The 21,252-nt window shown below is 39.8% G+C and overlaps 1 protein-coding gene across 1 annotated transcript in view; it reads left to right on the forward strand.

Annotated features, from left to right (window-relative positions):
- Positions 1–294: 294 nt before the first annotated feature.
- tncb (tenascin Cb) overlaps positions 295–21,252 on the forward strand; it is a 40,608-nt gene continuing 19,650 nt past the window's right edge. The window contains exons 1-9 of the mRNA XM_051109946.1: positions 295–666; positions 10,585–11,129; positions 12,987–15,047; positions 15,627–15,890; positions 15,981–16,096; positions 16,762–16,915; positions 18,982–19,251; positions 19,445–19,630; positions 20,846–20,935. Coding sequence (XP_050965903.1) covers positions 10,655–11,129; positions 12,987–15,047; positions 15,627–15,890; positions 15,981–16,096; positions 16,762–16,915; positions 18,982–19,251; positions 19,445–19,630; positions 20,846–20,935 — 3,616 coding nt within the window. The 5' untranslated portion in view covers positions 295–666; positions 10,585–10,654. The remainder of the gene's footprint in view (positions 667–10,584; positions 11,130–12,986; positions 15,048–15,626; positions 15,891–15,980; positions 16,097–16,761; positions 16,916–18,981; positions 19,252–19,444; positions 19,631–20,845; positions 20,936–21,252) is intronic.

Below are 21,252 nucleotides of genomic sequence, written 5' to 3' on the forward strand. Positions count from 1 at the left end.
TTTTCCATAGCGAGGTTGGATTTGGGGGATTAGAGGTTGATTATGCTGATCACCGTACATAATCCCATCATCCGCCGTGTCATGCTCGTCATCAAACACACAAGGTCCTTCCTCCTTTATCCTCCCTGTTAATTCTAATCTGAAATGTATGTTAATGCAGCTTGGGATATATTCCTTTCATCCAATCATTGGCTGCTCCAGTTTATAGTAAATGGTCTCTCTCTCCGTCTCTTTCTCCTCCTCTCTTCTCAGTGTGTGTGCGTGTATGAGTTTGCGACTCAGCCTTGAGGCATCCCGTTTCAGCTCCTCAGCTTCCAGTCAGAGGGAGAAAGGGGAGGGGGGTGTATATAAGAGTGGTAGGTGGGAGTGGGGTCTGACCGCAAAGTGTCTACTGTTTAAAAGAAAGGGACTTCTCCCTCCCTCCCTCTCTCTCTCTCTTTCACTCATTCCCTCTCTCAGCATCAGCAGACATACACAGGCTGGATGGAGCACTCTCACTGAGAGCAGAGAGACAAGAGGGAATGACAGGACTGTCATCTGTCTAAAGAAAATTAAAAAGCACTTCAAGAGTTCCTGATGTTTTTAACCATTCCTTTTGCAACACGTCGCAGTTCCCTAGACGGAAGGACATCTCTGAGCCTGTGAAGGAGGGTTGGTCTCACTAAGGTAAGCTGTGATGCTCCAAGTCACTTCAGTCTACCTGTTAGTGTGACAGATTTGCATGTTAAATGAGTTACGAGTGTTCATGTATTAGTAAATTGGGCTTGTTCTTGTTTTAAATGCTGAATCCAAAGGATGATTTAAAGGATGTTAAGTCATTTTACCTTTAGATGTAGCTTGTCACTGAGGCAGTGTACTTAAAATGACAACTTTGTACTTTATTTACCCCTAAAAGGTGCATATTAGTAGCTTAGAGTTGTAACCCTTAAGGTACTACTGTGTATTATTAAGATCTACCATTAAAGGTACTGCCCCATTGACAAGCTATTGTACCCTAAAGGTACAGCATTGCACATGTTTTCTGAGTGTAATTGTTAGCAGGGAGTTTTAAGGGTGCTATTGATGCACTGACTTGCTTTAGGCTGCTCATTATGGTTTATAGGGGAAGTGGTCCACATTTGTTTTAAGCTCAGCAATTATTCCAGCTCCACTGGAGGGGGGAATTACAGTAGCGTACGCTCTGAGCGCTAATAGTTTGGCGTAACTCTACACGTGGTGGGCTTGTCTGCAGCTGTGGGTCAGCCAGTGTCCGTTACCTGGCAGACGCTGTTATCCCTTTCCAGGATCTCTGTCCTCTTTCCAGCCAGCTGGTTTGTGTTAACGCTGCTGTCTTTAGTCTGCTGCTCCTCGTGTAGATCCGCTGTCAGCTGCCAGCTCTTTTCTCTTGCCTCATCCGCGGTGAGGGAGGGGTGAGCGGTTCTCGGATCAGTGCGCTGTCCTTACTGATGGGTTGTATCCGTTTAGTAGAATGGAGAAACTGAGGTGATGAGAAGATGTGCGTGTGTGTGGCGGTAGGGGGGAGGGGTCTAGGCTGGGAAACGCAGGGGCTGAGGGACGCCTTATGAGTGCGTATACAGAACGGGGTGGGGGTCAGTGACAGAGACCCCCTGGATCCAAGGGTCCTAAATGGGAGGGAGGTTCTTCTGGGAATGAAGGAAACTTTGTCGTTAGCATTGAGGGGCAAAACGTGACTGAGTTTTCCTCTCTTTAAGTTCTTTTTTGAAAAAAAAGAAATGTGATGTGACTATTCTCAGAATATGAGTAAACACATTAATACATTTCTGTTTTGTAATAGCGCTAATATTTGAACTGTTTTGTTGTGTGATGATGTCAATGCCTCCTGGGTTGTTAAAATCTCCTCAGCTCTCTGCCATCATTATCTTAAGGACATGTGTCAACCACACATGGTTGTTGCCTAGACGGAGTGTTTAAATGTTTTATGATGCTATGTGCAGTGTATTCATTGACAGTGCCACTCAGAACAAAGCTGAGTGGGAAACTAGCCTTTGTTTGAACAGCTGTCAGCTCTGCTCCTGGCCTGGCAATGCACTTGGAGCGGCTATTGGACCCTCTGTGTTTTCCTGTGGTTGTCTGTCAGTCCGTCTGTCTGTCTGTTTCTCTATCTATCTATCTATCTATCTATCTATCTATCTATCTGTCTGTCTATCTGTCTGTCAATTTGTTTGTTTATTAGGTCTACCAATCAATTACATGTTTTAATTTAATTAATTACATGATATACTAATTAATTAGTCACATTAAACTAATAACAATCAGAGCTGGGTAGATTACTTACAAACTAATCCATTATTGATTCCATATTATATGACACAAATTATGGTTAGTAACATAATCCATTACATTACACAATTTAGGTAATATAATCAGACTACTTTTAGATTACTTTTGATGTAACTCGCTTATCACATTGACTCAAATAAGATAAGTGCATTAAACATTATATTATGATGTTTGTGTAACATTATATTACTGATGTTTGTGAAGGAACTGCAGGGGGTTTATGAGCTTAATGAAAAGCTAATAATTAATTAAATCATAAAAATGTTAAATTAAAATAAATTATTTTAAGATCAATCAAAATTAAAAAATTAAAATATAAACTGAACAAATTAAATATTTTATATGTTGACCTTACCATAACCAATGTCAGAGAACCAGTGAACATGCAGATGTGATATTTAATTATTACAATATGTATTTTAAAATCTCAGGGGTATGTCAAATAAATATATTTGGTGAAAGAGGATCAGGTAACAAAAAAGTTTGTCAATTTGTGCATTTTAATGTGTTTGAAAGACAGAAGCCTTTCAAATACATATAAATACATGGTTAAATAACCTACAGAGTGCTCATTCAAATAAAAATCAATGCGTTCATCAGTAGTTGATGCAATGTTGAAACACTTCTTAAACTTGAAATGATTTTTGTAAATCAGTGGTCAAATGCTGTGTCACCATCTCAATAATGACTGATCTTTGTGTGAAGGTCCACAAACTTGAGGACTTTCTGAATGTATATAAATCATAGAAAGGAAAATTTAAAAGATGTAAAAGAGGAATTAGGGAGAATCAATAAATTATGAATAAGTTATTGCTATAAATAATATGTAATCATGTAATCCATAAAAAGTAACTGTAGTGTGATTATGAATGTTGTAAAATGTAACTTAATCTAATTCCAAGTACTTAATTTTTGAAATCTGAGTACATAATCTAGATTACATGTAACCAGTTACTACCCAGCTCTGATAACAACTGATCAAATATATCAATATTTTGCTGAGGAAATTCACCAAATGAAGATAATTAAAATTCTTTAATTTATTTTTGCAGACAAATAGTGCATTAAGTATGTTAAGTTTAACTTTTTTTTCTTGTTTGAATTGCTCCATTTATCTCTCATCCATCTGTCTGTCTTTCTGCCTATTTGTCTATCTCTGTTTGTCTGTAGTCTCTTTGAAATATGTTCTGTAAAGAAGGGTTCTTTACTTCCACACTCAAAATTGGCCACAGAGTCATTCAGGATGATTTGTTGGCATCAGTGAACAAAGATTTCCTCAGTAGACTTCAACGTGTTAAAGTGTCGCAGCCCCAGATGGTTTTAATGGCTGTCTGATGCTAATGTAACATGGCTAGGAAACCATGGGCTCAAAGCTCAGACAATATCCCTATCTGTGGCGGCCAAGAGATGAGTGCACGTGTCCTCCTCAGAAGTGAAGAACTCTGCTTTGTAGTCGGTGACCCTGCATGCTAAAATGCATTCGTCACTACAAGCCTCAAATATGGAAAGAGTTTTAAGTGAGCAGAAGATTTTGGGAAGGTGGAAAAGAGAAATCTACAAAACCCAGAATGGCTGAATTCATGACATTTCTACTTCCAATTTGAAAAGTGAAAATAGATGTCTTAATCTCCTAGTCAATATTCCCACATTTCAATGTGGGAAAACAGATTTTTATTTCCAGGAGGAAAAACATTCAATAGGGTCAATAAGTTGAAAGAGCCTGTTGCTCAATCCCAGATCATATTGTGATTAAGCTAATTAGTATAGGTATGCAGGGTAATTAGAACTGTATGCAATTTATAGAACTTTCAAAAGTTCAAACTTGATCATGGCTTATCTTAAATCAGCAAGAGGAAATACAAAATTCATTGGTGTTGGAGAAAAAGCAATTTCCTGTGCATGCAAACAAAAAACATGGTAGCTTTTATTCTTTCTAGAACCGGAAAGAATAATCAATAGCTTTCCATTTTGGGAAAGCTTTGTACCTATGAAAAAATGACCTCTGTGTTCAAATAAGTCATTTTTTCTCTGTAGCAAATTGACTTCTGGATTAAAATATGGTCTTCTCTTCTTTGCAGTTCCTGCCAGACTACAATATGGAAAAAAAAAATTGTAAAACAAATTTCTTTTGAAAACAAATCTTTTGAGTGCTAATATGTGAGGCACTGTCCATATGGTGCGGAAATAATGTTTGAACTTTGTTGTGACAAACGGGAGTCAGAAATAGCAGGACTTTGTGCTTTTAAGGTCTGAACACGTGAGGCTGCTTTTCTGGCTGTAACAGAGGTTAAGCTAATAAACACGGGGTCACCAGTGCTGGAAATGTAAAATGAGACTGCAAGTAACAAATGTTCCTCCTTCATTCCTTCCATCTGGACTTTAAGAAAACGCACACATGGAAGCCGAAGAAGTCAGGAATTATTCAACTTCATTCCCAGTAGACTTCTCCAGTGTCTCTGGTTTCAGATGTTGACTGACATGTCCTAAACTTTCCATTTCTCCTTAATCAGCATGATGGAGTTCACCTTTGGCAATGTCACCCTAGCTCTATCATGTCCGCCTTTGGTGAAAGTGCAGCAATGTCAGCGAACCGCAGGTTCATTCAGAGCAGTGCAAACACCTCTATCTCTACCTGTACACCAGCTCGGCTTATCGCTCACTTACACACACACACACAAACCTCCTATCACTGCAATCAGATCTCCCAGCATCATTAGAGCTCTGTAAATGGGGCTCGACTGTCATGAAACCCAGCTTTTTCATTGTGAAAACAACCTGCATTGCCTTTCACTTATCAGTCTGCGTGTAATCTTATGCCTCTACTATATATAGATAAAAATAGCCCACAGGAATGGAATGAGCAGTAATAAAAAAAAACAAAAAACAAATTGCCGTTTTGGATTTAAAATTGAATTAAAAAAGAACTACCATAAAGCTCTGGCAGTGAAATCTGATGCAAGATTAACAATGACTTAATCTCATTATAATGAGAATGGCATAGTTGGAAATATAATATACAGTGGCGTATGTTCTTAGGTTCTGGTTTCACACCTTGCTGTCAATCCACCGATGGGAGAAATGCCAAGAGAATGCGTTGGGTGAGAGATCACTTTATGTGGCATTTGAGAGACCTTTAAGCTCACATTGCACATAAAGAAGTGAGACAGCACGTCTGCGTGTTTATGGTTGCCAGACATATTCATTTGTTTGAATCTACTCAGTGAACCCACTCCAATCCATGACTGACTTTCTTTTGATGCACAGACAAGCCAAGCAAAATAGAGTAGCATAGACAATCATCTGCTCGTTTGAGGCCAGCGGACAGTCACGATGCGCATTCTGCATTCACATAACAGCTTAAAAGTAACCGAGATGAAAAATGTCAGTAAGAGAGAAGAAATGCAGAACTATATGGCAGGTCTAATGGTCAGCTGAGCCACTCCTCCTAAATGAGCGTTGCTCAGGAAGGCGATGACTTACAAATCCATTTATGAAACAATAACAGTAGCTGTATGCTTTGGCATCGATCCGAGAGCACACACACCATTGAGCGGCGTTATGAGCTGCTCTGGAAATCCATCTCCGTGTTGGATGATTATGAGCTGCTTCATGGTGCTGGTTTCAGCAGACCTCTGGTTGATTATGACCTTGCAGTCAATAAGCATCCAGCTCTTAATGACAGCATACTCATATTTGTAATGTTTCTAATCGTGATTTATCAGCATTTTTGAGTCCAGACACCTTTCAGCAGGTTTACCACAGCTTTGCTGACTGGATTAAGTGGTATTTACTCAATTTCATCGTATTGATTTTTAATGAAGTTTCACCTGCATCGGTGGAGGAATGATACAGTGCTTTATCATTGACTCCTTCCCAGTTTTAAACAAACTGTCAGGGCATTTTATGACATCTATTAAGGTGAATAGAGTCTAGACAATACCTATTCATTCACAACTGCGGGTGACCCATATTAAGGCTGCGTCCCAGTGAAGGCAAGTGCTTTCTGTCATGGGTGACCTACAAAACTGAGTCTGCTTGATGATTTCATAGGAAAAAACTGAGGACGAGTTGTGCTTCCCCTCTGTTCAACAGACTGTGGATGAATGTCATCTCCAATTATTAAATATGAAAGTGAACCACAGCATTTTTTACAGTTCAATAAATTTATTTAAAGGGATAGTTCACCCAAAAATGAAAATTAGCCCATTATTTACTCACCCTCAAGGCATCCTAGTTGTATATGACTTCCTTCTTTCAGTCAAATGCAATCAGAGTTATATTAAAAATTGTTCTAGCTCCTCCAAGCTTTAGAATGGCAATGGGATGATGTTTCTTTTCAACAGTCTAAAACAAGTCCAATAAAATGCATCCATCCATAATAAAAAGCTTCATGTGGCTCTGGGGGGTAAATAAAGGCCTCCTGTAGCGAATCGATGTGTTTTTGTATGCAAAATATCCATGCACATACACTGACGAGTCTTGCACAAACCAACATTTGTTTACAGAAGCAAAGGAAGCAAAGTTTCCTTACTTTAGCAAAGGAAAACCAGTCTCCTCTTGGCTTATATCGAAATCCTCCAACATTTTTCTTTGCAAATTTTCACTTTGTACTTCTAATTCGTGACCATGGATTTGTTTTGCTCTATCCACTGCGCCCACATTTGTCACTTCTGAGCGGCACATGCGCTAGTGCAAGCTAGAGAAAACTGATTATTACATTTTAAATAGAGATATTTTTTGTACAAAAATGCATCGATTCACTACAGGAGGCTTTTATTCACCCCCCGGAGCCGTGTGGGGCACTTTTTATTATGGATGGATGTGCTTTATTGGACTTGTTTTGGACTTTTGAAGAGAAACATCCACCCATTGCCATTATAAAGCTTGGAGGAGCCAGAACAACTTTTAATATAACTCCAATTGGATTTGTCTGGAAAAAGGAAGTCAATTACCCCTAGGATGTCTTAAGGGAGAGTAAATAATGGGCTAATTTTCATTTTTTGGTCTTTAATACATAACTGACCATTAACCATTCACTCTCCAAAGGCAGGAAGAAAACCCTAGATTTTATTTTATTTTATTTTATTTTATTTTATTTTATTTTGAGATTCTGCCACATCAACAGTTGTCATATAAATAAAATGTGTTACAAATTCCCATCCACTTTACAATAATAATATGTACTCTGTAATCTACTTTTTGGCATATTCCTTTTATGTTTTATGTCTTTGTAGTATACATCTGATAGCTAATTATTATGCCACGGCCCCAAACCGCTAACTTGCTAATTGCTCAATTATGTGAACAGCTACAAACTTCTAATTTAACAAATACCAAATAAGCTCATTTGTTTGTGACACGTTGGTGTGGTGGAAGAATCGTTTTAACTGTCACTATAATTTATGACTTACATAAGTATTCATCTGGTCTCTGTGTGAGGTTTTCTGCCTTTCAAACGCTCTAGTCAGCATTCAGCACTTAGCACAACGCAGGACCAATTTAGATCACTGGCACTAAATATGTGTGCCAGCAGGTTCACCCCCCTATTGAAATTCCTCTCACATTAGACACACGGAAGCCAACTGGCCCAGCCAGAGTCTGAGAAAGTAACAATGTATAAAAACTAGACCTGGCATGAGAAAGCAGCAGTCACATTGTGTCTGGTTTATCTGAAAGTGCCAGTAAGCAGCAGCATTAGCATACTGCTCTGAGCTCAGCACTGTATTGATGGAGCTCTAATAAAAGAAAGCAGCTTTGTATATTTCTCGCTTTTCAAAATGCAAAAAAATGAAATCTTTTCCAATCTAATGATTACAACTGCTAATTCTTTCATCTTTCATGCCATCTATGATTTCTGCCGTGAAGTCAAGCTGTCCTCGTTATGTTTCATATTTAATTTTTAATTCATTTACAGTCCGCCCTTCGCCAGGGGTTAAGGGGGTAAGGGCAAATGCTTGCACAAAGACCAGCTTGGTCCTTCGAAGTCATTTTCTTTCTTCGATTCTTGTGGCAACAAGCCAGGTTTCAAAGTGAAAAAGCCAGCTACCCATCCAGAACTAAAACCGCAAAGCGACTCAAAGCAATTTTCTGCCTATTTTGCTGATTTAATCCCAGGGTTTAGATGTGAGGAACAAGAAGCGGAGTAGGTCCCCTTCGCCCCCGAGGGTCCAGATCGGGAGTCTCCCATCATCGAGCCCCCCTTAAGCGCTCCATCACAGAAGCGCTCATCCCTGTCTGTCAAATCACGGATGGGCGGCAGCAGCCGTGGGATCCCTCTCACAGGAGCTCATCTGTCAGTACCCCTAATCACATGTCAAAGCGGGCTCTCCACTCACTAAACAGATCCTGGCAAGATATTACCTGCTGTTGACCTTGCAAGCTGCGGCTTTGGGTCAGCCCCCCTGCAGCCGTGACAAAATTATGATCTGTGTAACCACTTTGTATTGCTCTTTTGTTACTGAAGGACTGCATGTTGGAGGGTTTGCCTTAAAGGGATAGTTCACCCAAAAATTTAAATTCTGTAATCATTTAGACGCCCTCACATCGTTCCAAACCTGTATGATTTTCTTTCTACTATGGAACACAAAGATTTTATTTTATTTTATTTTATTTTATTTTATTTAAATATGGGAATGGGGAATGTTTTTGACCACACTGACTTAACTTTAATGCACAAAAGCGTTCGTGAAAATATTTTCGAAATGATTAAAGAATATGCCCCAATCTTTCATTGGTTCAAAAAATATACATTTACTTATCGTTAATTTATGGGTCTTTACTTAGTTTTTTATTTTATTTTATTTTATTCTGTGAAATGAATGAGGAATGTTTCTGACCACACTGATTTTCAGTTAATGCACAAAAGCATTCATTAAAATATTTTGAAATAATAAAAGAATTGTAATTTTTAATCAAATTTTAAGTAATTTTTGAGACATCGGTCTCTTGTATGTCAAATGCAGTACTTTAAAATATAAAGCAACTTTTAAAAATCAACTGAAAATTACTCACTTTAAAAGTTTAAATGTGTTTGAATGGCTAGACAAGGTGCAAACTGAAAAATGCACACATAAATGTTCATAATTTGACATAAATATTGGGTGTTTTATGGTATTGAAAAGTCAGTGTGTCAGCACTTTGGAAAGGTGGTTATTTCCATCTAAAATGGGTCCCATTTGGTTTTCATAACATTCAGGGAAACAGCTATTCGGAAAACTAAATCTGCATTCCCGAAGTTGCCAAGTATGTGGCCAGATGACATGCGCATCAGGACTCTTTAAACACAGACATCCTCAATCTCCCTGTCACACCCTATAATTCAGCACAGTAACATGTCTGAAAAGGTTTTACAGCCATTTCATTTTAATTAAATTGTAACAGACCAATGCACTCAGTAAGTGACAAGCCTCCTGAGCCCTGCAAAAACTATACTTCTAACTTGTTTTAATGAGAAAAGTGCTGTCTTTTAATGCAAAAACTCTGCTACTGTCTGGAGAATGGTCAAAGAATGCTAACTTTTATGAGAAGCGTGAACTCTAAACGCCCACGCTAGCGGAAGCGCTGCAGATGGTCTCCTCCGCGCGAGTATTAATCTGTCAGCATGGGCTGTGGGCAGAGCGTCAGAGAGGAGAGTACGCTCCTCAGATTCAGGTGTTGCCTGCTGTGTGTCATGGCAGCCTGTCATAGGAAGCGCTGCTGGAGCCCTCGCTCCTGAGCTGAAGTTTGCCTTGCTGTTATTGTCCAGAGTTGATCTTTGTGGAAGCCAAGGCAACCATAACCCGAGTCACACTTAGTGTCTGTCTATCCCTTGTTGCTGACTGGCATGCATGTTTAATTGTTTTTTGCTGGAAATTTTATTCTGAATATGAACACTCCCTAGTGAAATGTGGTTCACTTTAGTTGAATATAATTCGTTCTGGTTGGAAAGGCATACGTGTTGAGGATTAAAACACTGAATTTTCCTTTTTCTTATATCTGTCAGCATGATTTGCTGGGCGAAGTCTAGATGCCAGTAGACTACAAACCTTAGTTTTTATTTTTAATTCATATAAATGACTTATTTTAATGTTATTTTATTTTTAATAATTGTTTAACATTTATATTTTAGCATTTGTTAATTTATTTAAATTCATATTTATTTTGTCTGTTGTTTTTAATTGTGCTGTAGAAATTGTGCTTTTTATTATTGATGGAATAGGCAGTTTCACTTTACATTTTGCAAGGGTAAGTGTAATTTTACACCATAAAAGCAATCTGAGTGACTGTTCTAATTCCATTTTGCAGGATTAAACCCACATTTCCAGTATCTTCAGACAGTTTGAGCAATCACGCCAGTAAGAAGAGTCAAATCATCATGGGGATGCGAGGCCTGCTACTGGCCTGTGTGGCAGTAGCCATGCTAGTTCATCTCTCTAGTGCTGGCCTGGTGAAAAGAGTAATTAGACACAGAAGAGAATCGCTGTCACCAACCACTGAGAACTTGACCCTCCCGAGTCCAGATCAGCCTGTGGTTTTTAACCATGTATACAACATCAATGTTCCTTCTGGATCCCTGTGCTCTGTGGACTTGGATTCACCTGGAACAACACCAGTGAAGCCAAAACCGGCCAATCTGCAATCCGACCAACACATAGAGCACACCACGGATGGAGAGAATCAGATTGTTTTTACGCATAGGATTAACATTCCCAAGCAAGCTTGCGGTTGTGATAACCACATGCCTGACCTGAAGGATCTTCTGAATAGGCTGGAAATGCTGGAGGCAGAGGTATCCAGTCTAAGAGAGCAGTGCACCAGTGGAACAGGCTGCTGTGGTGCTCAGGTTACAGGTGAGGTCAAATATTAAATAGATACTTAGGTAGTCCATTAGGAGGCTGAGCCTCATTACAAATGTATTCAAAAGAAACAAAAAATGCTGACTAAGTTAAAATGATAGTTCATCTTAAAGGGATAGTTCATCCAAATGAAAGTTCTGTCATTAATTACTCACCCTCATGTCGTTCAAAACCAGTAAGACCTTAGTTCATCTTCAGAACACAAATTGAGATTTTGAAATCTGAGAGCTTTCTGAGCCTACACAGACAGCAACGCCACTACAGAAATCACTTGGATTTGATCACAAATATCTTAATTTGTGTTCCAAAGATGAAAAAAGGTCTTATAGGTTTGAAACAACATAAGGATAAGTAATTATTGACAGAATTTTCATTTTTGGGTGAACTATCCCTTTAAATGGAAACTCCCCCCAAAATGGAAATTTTTACATGTAGTAGCCCAGAGTTCAGTCACTATATGAATGTTAGAGGAGGCTGATAGCATGAAGGCTCTACTCATTACTAAAGTGACCAATCATAATGAATATTCAAATGACACAAGACCATTTGCTTTGATCTAAAATGTGGCAGAAAAAAAGGAGAAAGTCACAAGCCTTTCCCCCTTCTCCTCAAAAATTGCCTCTCTGACTGTCGTTACATTGATAAAGATATTTTGATTCATTTTATCCTCACAAACAACTCGGGCCATTACTTTCATTGCTTTTACTTTTCATCATGATCTTTAATCAAACCTGACTGTAATGACTGGTTCTTTAATGGTTCTTTTTAGAGAATCCAGCAGATACAGCTTCGAGTGACACTTACTGTGACACAATAAACCAATGCAGTTTTTACAGACTGGTTATATGACAACATGTAGTTAAAGGGGACATCGGATTCCCTTTTCTTTGGTTGGTATGATTCTTTAGGGTCTTCATGAAATGTCTGCGACATATTTTACTTAAAATTCCTCAATGGTCGTGTAAAACAACACCCGTTTTACCTAGTCAGAAACAGCTCTGTTCACAGCGACCCATTTCAGTGCATGTCTCTTCAAATGATAATGAGCTACTGCTCCACCCCTCCCTTTCGTTTTTTTTCTTTTTTGTGTGTATTTGGTGGTTGTTACCATCAAAAGAAAAACTAATTCACTTCATCCTCAGTGGCTCTCATGTCGAGAGAAAATGAAGACTCTTATGTTCACAGTATAATGTCATACTGCTCAGAAAATCAAAATGGCTTGATAATTACATGAATTTGGCATTCGATGTCTCCTTTAAAAACTCCTTTAAAAAGTCTCCTTATGCATTTTGTCGATAGTGTTGTACAAATCTAAATGATTTGTTACCACATTTTCGTTGTGTTGTATTGCTAGTAGTGATAAAGTCAAATGGCAGTTATTGGATTGCATTTCTTTACACATCCTTTACATTTTTGTTTTTTAATAATTGAAATTGGCATGAAAATGTCTGCTTTTTAGCATTTATTATTTATTTATAAGACCTTATTTATAAGGCTTTATTTATACGACCTGGTTTCACAGAAAGGGCTTTGACTAAGCCAGAATTAGGCCATAGTTCAATTAGGACATTAAGGTAATTTTTATAAACATGCCTTTACTGATGTGCATCTTAAGACAAAGCCACTGATATTTTAAGATCAGTCAGTGCAAGTTTCCTTTAGCTGAAACAGCTCAGACTTATATTTTAGTCTGGGACTAAGCTTAAGCCCTGTCTGTGAAACCACAGTAATAAAAGAAATGTTAATGGAACCATTAAGGAATCATTCAATTCTGTGCAATTCCCATTACTCTCTAAACCAGCATGAAAGTGTTCCTCAGCATAAGCCAAAAATGACTAAAAACCTCTTTAGCAGGTGAAGTCACAACCAAGCCCTACTGCAGTGGCCGTGGCAACTACAGCACCGAGACCTGCAGCTGTGTGTGTGAGCCTGGTTGGAAGGGAGTCAACTGCTCCGAGCCAGAATGCCCAAACTTTTGCCAGGATCAAGGCCGTTGTGAAGATGGCAAGTGTGTCTGCTTCGAGGGCTTCGGCGGTGACGACTGCAGCATCGAGCTGTGCCCTGTGGACTGTGGTGAGAATGGAGAGTGCATCGATGGGGCTTGCCTATGCACAGAAGGCTTCATCGGCGAGGACTGCAGCTTGACCAACTGCCTAAACAACTGCCTCGGCAGGGGGCGCTGTGTGGATGACGAATGTGTATGTGACGAGCCTTGGACGGGCTTTGACTGCTCCGAGCTCATCTGTCCCAACGACTGCTACGACCGTGGCCGCTGTGACAATGGAACCTGCTATTGCGAAGAGGGCTTTACTGGGGAGGACTGTGGGGAGCTTACCTGCCCCAAAAACTGCAACCACCATGGCAGGTGTGTCAATGGACAATGCGTCTGCAACATTGGCTACAGCGGAGATGACTGCTCCAAGCTTACCTGCCTGAATGATTGCAATGAGAGAGGTCACTGCTTCAACGGAAAGTGCATATGTGATCCCGGGTTCGAGGGTGAGGACTGTAGCATTCTTTCCTGTCCTGACAACTGCAATGACAGGGGACAGTGCGTCAACGGTGAGTGTATTTGTGATGTTGGATATGAAGGTGATGACTGCTCTGAGCTTTCCTGCCTCAATAACTGCCACAATCGTGGCCGATGTGTCAACGGGAAATGCATTTGCAAAACTGGCTTTGCTGGAGAAGACTGCAGCATCAAGACCTGTCCCCATGACTGCCATGGACACGGAGAGTGTGTAGATGGCAAATGCGTTTGCCATGATGGCTTCGGTGGAGAACACTGTGGTATCAAGACCTGTCCCCATCACTGCCATGGACGTGGACAGTGTGTGGACGGCAAGTGCGTTTGCCACCATGGCTTTGCCGGAGAAGACTGCAGCATCAAGACCTGTCCTCATCACTGCCATGGACGTGGACAATGTGTAGATGGCAAGTGCATTTGCCATGAGGGTTTTACTGGAGAAGATTGCAGCATCAAAACTTGTCCCAATGACTGCCTTGAACGTGGAAAGTGTGTAGATGGGAAGTGCATATGCCATGAAGGTTTTGCTGGAGAAGACTGCAGCATCAAAACTTGTCCCAATGACTGCCATGAGCGTGGAAAGTGTGTAGATGGGAAGTGCGTTTGCCATGAAGGTTTTGCTGGAGAAGACTGCAGCATCAAAACCTGTCCCAATGACTGCCATGAGCGTGGACAGTGCGTAGATGGGAAGTGCGTTTGCCATGAAGGTTTTGCTGGAGAAGACTGCAGCATCAAAACCTGTCCCAATGACTGTCATGAGCGTGGACACTGCATAGATGGGAAGTGCATTTGTCATGAAGGTTTTGCTGGAGAAGACTGCAGCATCAAAACCTGTCCCAATGACTGTCATGAGCGTGGACAGTGCGTAGATGGGAAGTGCGTTTGCAATGAAGGTTTTGCTGGAGAAGACTGCAGCGTCAAAACCTGTCCCAATCACTGCCATGAGCGTGGACAGTGTGTAGACGGCAAGTGCATTTGCCATGAAGGTTTTGCTGGAGAAGACTGCAGCATCAAGACCTGTCCCAATGACTGCCATGAGCATGGACAGTGTGTAGACGGCAAGTGCGTTTGCCATGCTGGTTTTACAGGCCATGACTGCAGTGAGCTGACTTGCCCCAGTGACTGCCATAACCGAGGACGTTGTGTAAATGGTCAGTGTGAATGCGAAAGTGGGTTCACTGGGGAGGACTGTGGTACAAAGACATGTCCCAACAACTGTCTGGACCGTGGCTACTGTGAAGATGGAAAGTGTGTCTGCTTTGAGGGGTACACCGGTGAGGACTGCTCTGTTCTGACCTGCCCAGAAAACTGCAATGACCAAGGCCAGTGTCTGAATGGAATATGCATATGTGATTTAGGCTTCACTGGCGACGACTGCTCTGAAAGTAAGTCACTTTAATTTACAATAGAATATGTAACACTGCATGTGTATAGGTTATACTCACATATCAGCCAAACCAGGTGCTCTTATAAGAACCAGACTAAAAAACTATTGTGCACCCCTGCATGTAGGCCTATTTTATTTTCCAGATTAATTATGAATAAATGACTCAAACACTGAACAAAAAACTCACGAAAAAAAAACAGATAATTAGACCATTATTTGCAAGTATCTGTATGACAATTTTCTGTCAGGCAAAATTAATAATTGTGACATCCCTAAGCTAACGTCAGTAGCATCATCAAACAAAATTGCTCAAATAAACCATTTCAAACTATTTCATCTGCCAGTGGTCAGAATAACCAATAGTTCCACCCTAAACTCATGGTATTGGCTGAGTGTTTCTATGTCAAGAAATGTCTTGTTAGCACAACTGTTTTAGGAAATAATTCTATCAATGGTTTATTTTGCACATTTTCCTTTCCACAAAGTGTTCAATGTCAAGGAGATGTCCTGCATGTTCCTTTTTTATTCAGAGGTTCATCTAAGATTTGTCAATAATTTAACATGTTTCAATCCACAGTCTCCCCACCCAGAGACCTGACTGTGACTGAGGTCGATCCAGAAACAGTGGACCTTGCCTGGGTCAATGAGATGCTTGTGACGGAGTATCTTATCACATATGCACCTACGGCTCCTGGCGGTTTGGAGATGGAAATGAGAGTCTCTGGAGAAAAGAAGACAGCCACTATTAGAGAGCTTGAGCCTGGCATAGAGTACCTAATCAGTGTTTTTGCTGTCCTGAACAGCAAGATGAGTGTCCCTGTCAGTGCTAGAATAGCCACACGTAAGTCACCCATCATCTGATGCTAAAGAAAAATACTTGTTATTTTATCCTCAGTATGTTTTGCTAAACTGCTTTATATCCTACAATCAGATCTTCCTGAACCCGAGGGTCTGAAATTCAAATCGGTTAAAGAGACCTCAGTGGAGGTTGAGTGGGACCCCTTGAACGTCCCATTTGATGGCTGGAACCTCATCTTCAGAAACACAGTGAGTGTCCTGGCATCTTCCGTAAGTCTCTAGGGTGGCTATGATCCTAAAGTGTATCTTTGCCCTCATATTTTCTCCTAAAAGATGTAATATAAAAGGACTGTTCTGTTTGCAAGTAATAGTATAAAATGAGAAGCTCAAAAGGCGCCCAGTAGAAAAATAGCTGAGTGGTGCCACTAAGCAAAAAGCTACTGTCGAGAAGTCTGCGGTTTTGCAAGACAAAACCCTCTAAGAAGCTCCTGGCAACAGCATGCGTGACCATGTGCCACAGAACTGCTATTGTCTCTGTAATGCTTTATTTTCTTTCTCAAGGGCTTATGCAAACTCCAAAAAACAGCACCATTAGAACATGCAAACCTCCCCTACATCCCTCTTTCAAAACACAGCTTGGCAGTCTCATTCATGCATCAAGTTAAGGGATGTCAATGCCAAAATAACTCTCACTGTGAATTAAAACACTCATCCAAGTAGAATCAGCTATTAGACCAAAGTGTTTACTCTTAGGACACCCTCTCATTACCCCATGGTTCATGGGAGCTTGACTTTGTTTCTTCTTTGATGATTTGTGGTGCTCTTTTATTAACCAGCAGAAGCTTTGACCAACGATCTGTTATTAGATTTAATATATTCACCAATTCAGTTCTGAATCTGGTTTTGAATGGCAGAAAGAAGAGGATGGAGCAATTTTGAACTCTCTCACCCCTCCTGAGACCACCTTTGAGCAGTCTGGCCTTGGACCTGGACAAGAGTATGAAGTCAAGCTTGAGGTCATAAAGAACAACACCCGTGGACCCCCAGCCAGCAAGAACGTTGTCACAAGTAAGCAGCTGCTGACAGTAATTAACTGGCGACTATGGCCAGTCTGCTTATTTTCAGGACTTTTTTTCAAATTTTAAATAGACAGGATGTCTTACATGAAATTAAAAAGAGCAGTCAGTGGATTATGTTAATTGGCAGTTATTTGCAGTGCAGTAAGTTTCTGAATATTTCAAATTATTATTTTGAGTTAAAATAACTGGATATTTAAATGTTTAATGTTTTAAATTAAATGTTTTTTTTCAAGACCTTATTTTGCGTAACACTAGACCAGCTAAAATACAGTTGAGGCCAAAAGTTTACATACACCTTGCAGAAACTGCAAAATGTTCATTATTTTACCAAAATAAGAGGGATCATACAAAATGCATGTTATTTTTTATTTAGTACTGACTTGAGTGTCACATAAAAAACATTTACATACACTTGATTCTTAATACTGTGTTGTTACCTGAATAGTCCAGTTTTTTTATTTGTTTGTTTGTTTGTGTTGTTTTTTTTTTTTTTTTTTTTTTTTCAACTCGTAGTTGTTCATGGGTCCCTTGTTTGTCCTGAACAGTTAAACTGCCTGCTGTTATTCAGAAAAGTCCTTCAGGTCCCACAGATTCTTTGGTTTTTCAGCATTTTTGTGTATTTGAACCATTTCCAACAATGACTGTATGATTTTTAGATCCATCTTTTCACACTAAGGAGAACATATGCAACTATTACAGAAGATTCAAATGCTAACTGATGCTGCAGAAGGAAACACAATGCATTCAGAGGAATTTGAAGATCTGGGTGAATGTAACTTATTTTGTCTTCTGGGAAATATGTAAAGTATCTTCTTCTGAAGGGCAGTACTAAATGAAAAAATATTTAGGCAAAATAAGAAAAAGGTATAAATCTTCATTCTGTTCAAAAGTTTACATCCCTCGCTCTTAATGCATTGTTTTTACTTCTGGAGCATCAGTGAGCATTTGAACCTTTTGTAAAAGTTGCATATGAGTCTCTCAGTTGTCCTCAGTGTAAAAGGATGGATCTCAAAATCATACAGTCATTGTTGGAAAGGGTTCAAATACATATATGTATATTTTTATTTGATCATTTGATTATTTTTAGGATATATCAGTATGAAACTAAAGTAAAATTCTAAATATTAACACTTTTGATTTACACCACATTTTCTGAGTAACAGCTACAGAACAGAGCATTACAAGCTTTTTCATCCTCTTCAACTATTTGATGTGACGTGATTGTTGGATAAGGGTTTACCCTCAAATTTTATACTTCAAAAATGGCTTATGGTTTGCTAAAAAAAACCTTTTACCATTGTGGCATTTCCCAAATATTCTTCCACTTTTATCACTGCCTTCATTTAGAACGCTTCAAAGATTCTATTGGAAAGAGATGTGCCATTTCCTCTTATGCTGTCAGTGCAAATAACCAGAGTTTCCCTTCATGACAGGCTGTTTTTGCTGTCTTACAAATGTCTAAAAAAAATCTCCCAGCATGTCTCTAACGCTCCATCTACTCCATTTCTTCGACTTGTGCCACATAGGATTTGCATTAAAGAGGGACTAATTGCTCAAAGTGAGTTCTCTCCCTCACTCTATGTGTGTGGGAGGCACCACTCAGCAACATGAGAGGCTGTCCTCCCGTGAGATAACTGGTGCATTGGAGCATCTCACATGAATAAATCTGCTCTAAGCTGCATGCAGTTCCTCTATATTATCTTACGCTCACATAAGTATGAGCTCTCAGTACATTTCCTAATCTAACAAACTGAATTTACCATGAAAATAAGGCCCTGTTTACTTTTACTCATAGGGATACAGATATGAATGCATCTATATAATTGGAAATAGTGTTTTTGGATTCAATTAGAACTGTTTTCCTTAATTTAGGAAAACTAAATGAATAATATCATGCTTAATAGTTTTCTTAAATAGTATAAATGGGTCTTTTAAAATAAAACTGTATAGCTACCATTATATTTTAGAAGCGCAATCATCACATTTGAAGGATCGTGATATAAAAGTTCCGTTGCTTTATTCCTAGCTGTCACAAACTTCTCCTCTCATCCGCAGTGATTGATGCTCCCAGCCAGGTGGATGTGCGTGATGTGACAGACTCAACAGCCCTTATCACCTGGTTTCAGCCTGTAGCTCAGGTGGACGGGATCTCAATGTCCTATGGCCCAAACACAGATTCCACAGACAGGAAAACAATTGAGCTTTCCTCTATGGATACACAGTACCATCTGGCTGAGCTGTATCCTGACACAGAGTATGAAGTCTCTCTCATGGCCCGCAGGGGAGAGATGACCAGCTTTCCAGTCTATGAGACCTTCACAACAGGTACAATCTCCTTTTAACACCTAGAACTCACGTCAGAACTTAAAGTGAAAATTCAGTCTGCTTTAGCAGGTCTACTGATAATTGTGTTGTACTTAGACCTGCATTTTGAAGCAATTTTCTTTGTCCTGCCCTGGAGGATAAGTGTACGTCTACAGGAAGTATTTTCTTTCATCCACATGTTGCCGTGTTTCAGACCTCGATGCCCCCAAGCACCTCAAGGCAGTTGAACAGACAGATGAGAGCATAACTTTGGAGTGGAAAAACAGCAAATCCAATGTCCTCAGCTACCGCGTCAAATACGGCCCACTTTCTGGAGGGGAACACGGAGAACTGGTCTTCCCAAGCGGCCTGCAAGACACTACTCATGCTAAAATCACTGGTGAGAGGCCAATTACACAGTAATTCCTCTCCAGAGATCACAAACCACATCAGTTACAAACTGATCACAGAGTTCTAAAACTATGTTTGAAAACTGGAATAAAACTGCTGTGCACACTAAACACTAGAGTAGTTCTCAGAAAACCAGTTTATTTTAATACTTGAGAATGATTCATCTGCACATCCAAGCCATTTGTATCCTCTTAGAAATTAGAAATTTCTGTTGAAGTGTGAAGTCATATTTTTGGAAAGTATTCTCAAGAAGGATTTAAAACAATTGGAATCCCCAGTAGGTCTGAATAGAAATAAGCTAACTCCAAATTTCCTTTTTGTGCTGCGTTCTTGTACACATTAACAGTTTATTTCTAAACGAGCGTCTTTGTTTTAGTAACGTGAGATGTTTACATGACTAAAAGGGAATGAGATGCTATCCGTTTTGTTGGCGATGCCTTATTCATGCTTTAAATGAAGTAACACTGGTGCTTCAATGTGAAAATCCCAGTCAAAAAGGGAAAGCGGAGGCTTTCTTCGTCGCAGCAGCACTTCTATTATACACTTGTGCTTTGAGGCAATCTCCTGTGCTAATTCTTATTCTCTACAACCATGTGTTACCGCAAGCAGGGATTATCATGGCTGGGAGAAAAAATATATTCAAAATGGATAATAGATTCTTTGTCTGGTTTGCTCCTTTGTCCTTGGGAGGCCTGTTCCCTGTAAATAAGGCGGACGATCTGTTCAGCTAATAACGCGGAGTCTCTCTCTCTCACATACATCTCACTAGTTGTCTCTTTCACACAGTTATTATCTGTAATTGCCGTCACGCCTGTGATTTTATTGATAATGAGCTTCCTCTGCATTAGGCGTAATTTCATGCTGGAGGACTCCTGCACAGTGACCTCTGCAGGAGCCAATACAGGCATTAAGAGGGGTAAAGTGTGGGATTTGGGCTAAGGGCTCTTATGAATGGGGGCTGTGGGGATCTGAGAATCTCTTGTATGATGGTAAATATTGTTTCTGGCCTGTGGAGAAGTTCTTTGATGCGGCCAATGAAAGGCATTAGATTGATATGGCGTGCAGATGAAATCGAAACCGCACTGTGGCAAGTACAAAAACAACTGCCTACCACGGAGGTTCCAGAAACAACTAATGTGAGAGATTAATGGTTTCGTTTTGTTTCATGATTTGAGAGAATTGAATTTGTTGGGCTCTTTCTTAGGCCTTCGGCCTGGGACGGAGTATGGAATGGGAGTGACGTCAATCAAGGAAGAGCGTGAGAGTTTGCCTGCGACGACCAATGCTGTGACTGGTAAGACTTAACAAAATGTTCAACTCATATGTAATTTGTTCCTCTTATTAGCCGAGTTAAAAGTGCATGTGAGTTCTATTGTCATAATAAAGCCCAGTTGTAGGTTATGTAATGGTAATTCTGAATTCATTTATCCATATCTTTAAAGTGAATGAAGACTGGGGCTGCCAAGTACCAAAATGACAAAAAAGCATCATGTATCAATAAAATCGTCCATATGACACCAGTGACATAATCCAAGTCATCCAAAGCCTTTGTGTGACAGACCAATAATGTGACAAAAGAGTAACATATAGCCACAATAGCTCTTTTTGTTT

Source organism: Labeo rohita, chromosome 5 (assembly GCF_022985175.1).
Source record: "Labeo rohita strain BAU-BD-2019 chromosome 5, IGBB_LRoh.1.0, whole genome shotgun sequence".
Lineage (NCBI taxonomy): Eukaryota > Metazoa > Chordata > Actinopteri > Cypriniformes > Cyprinidae > Labeo > Labeo rohita.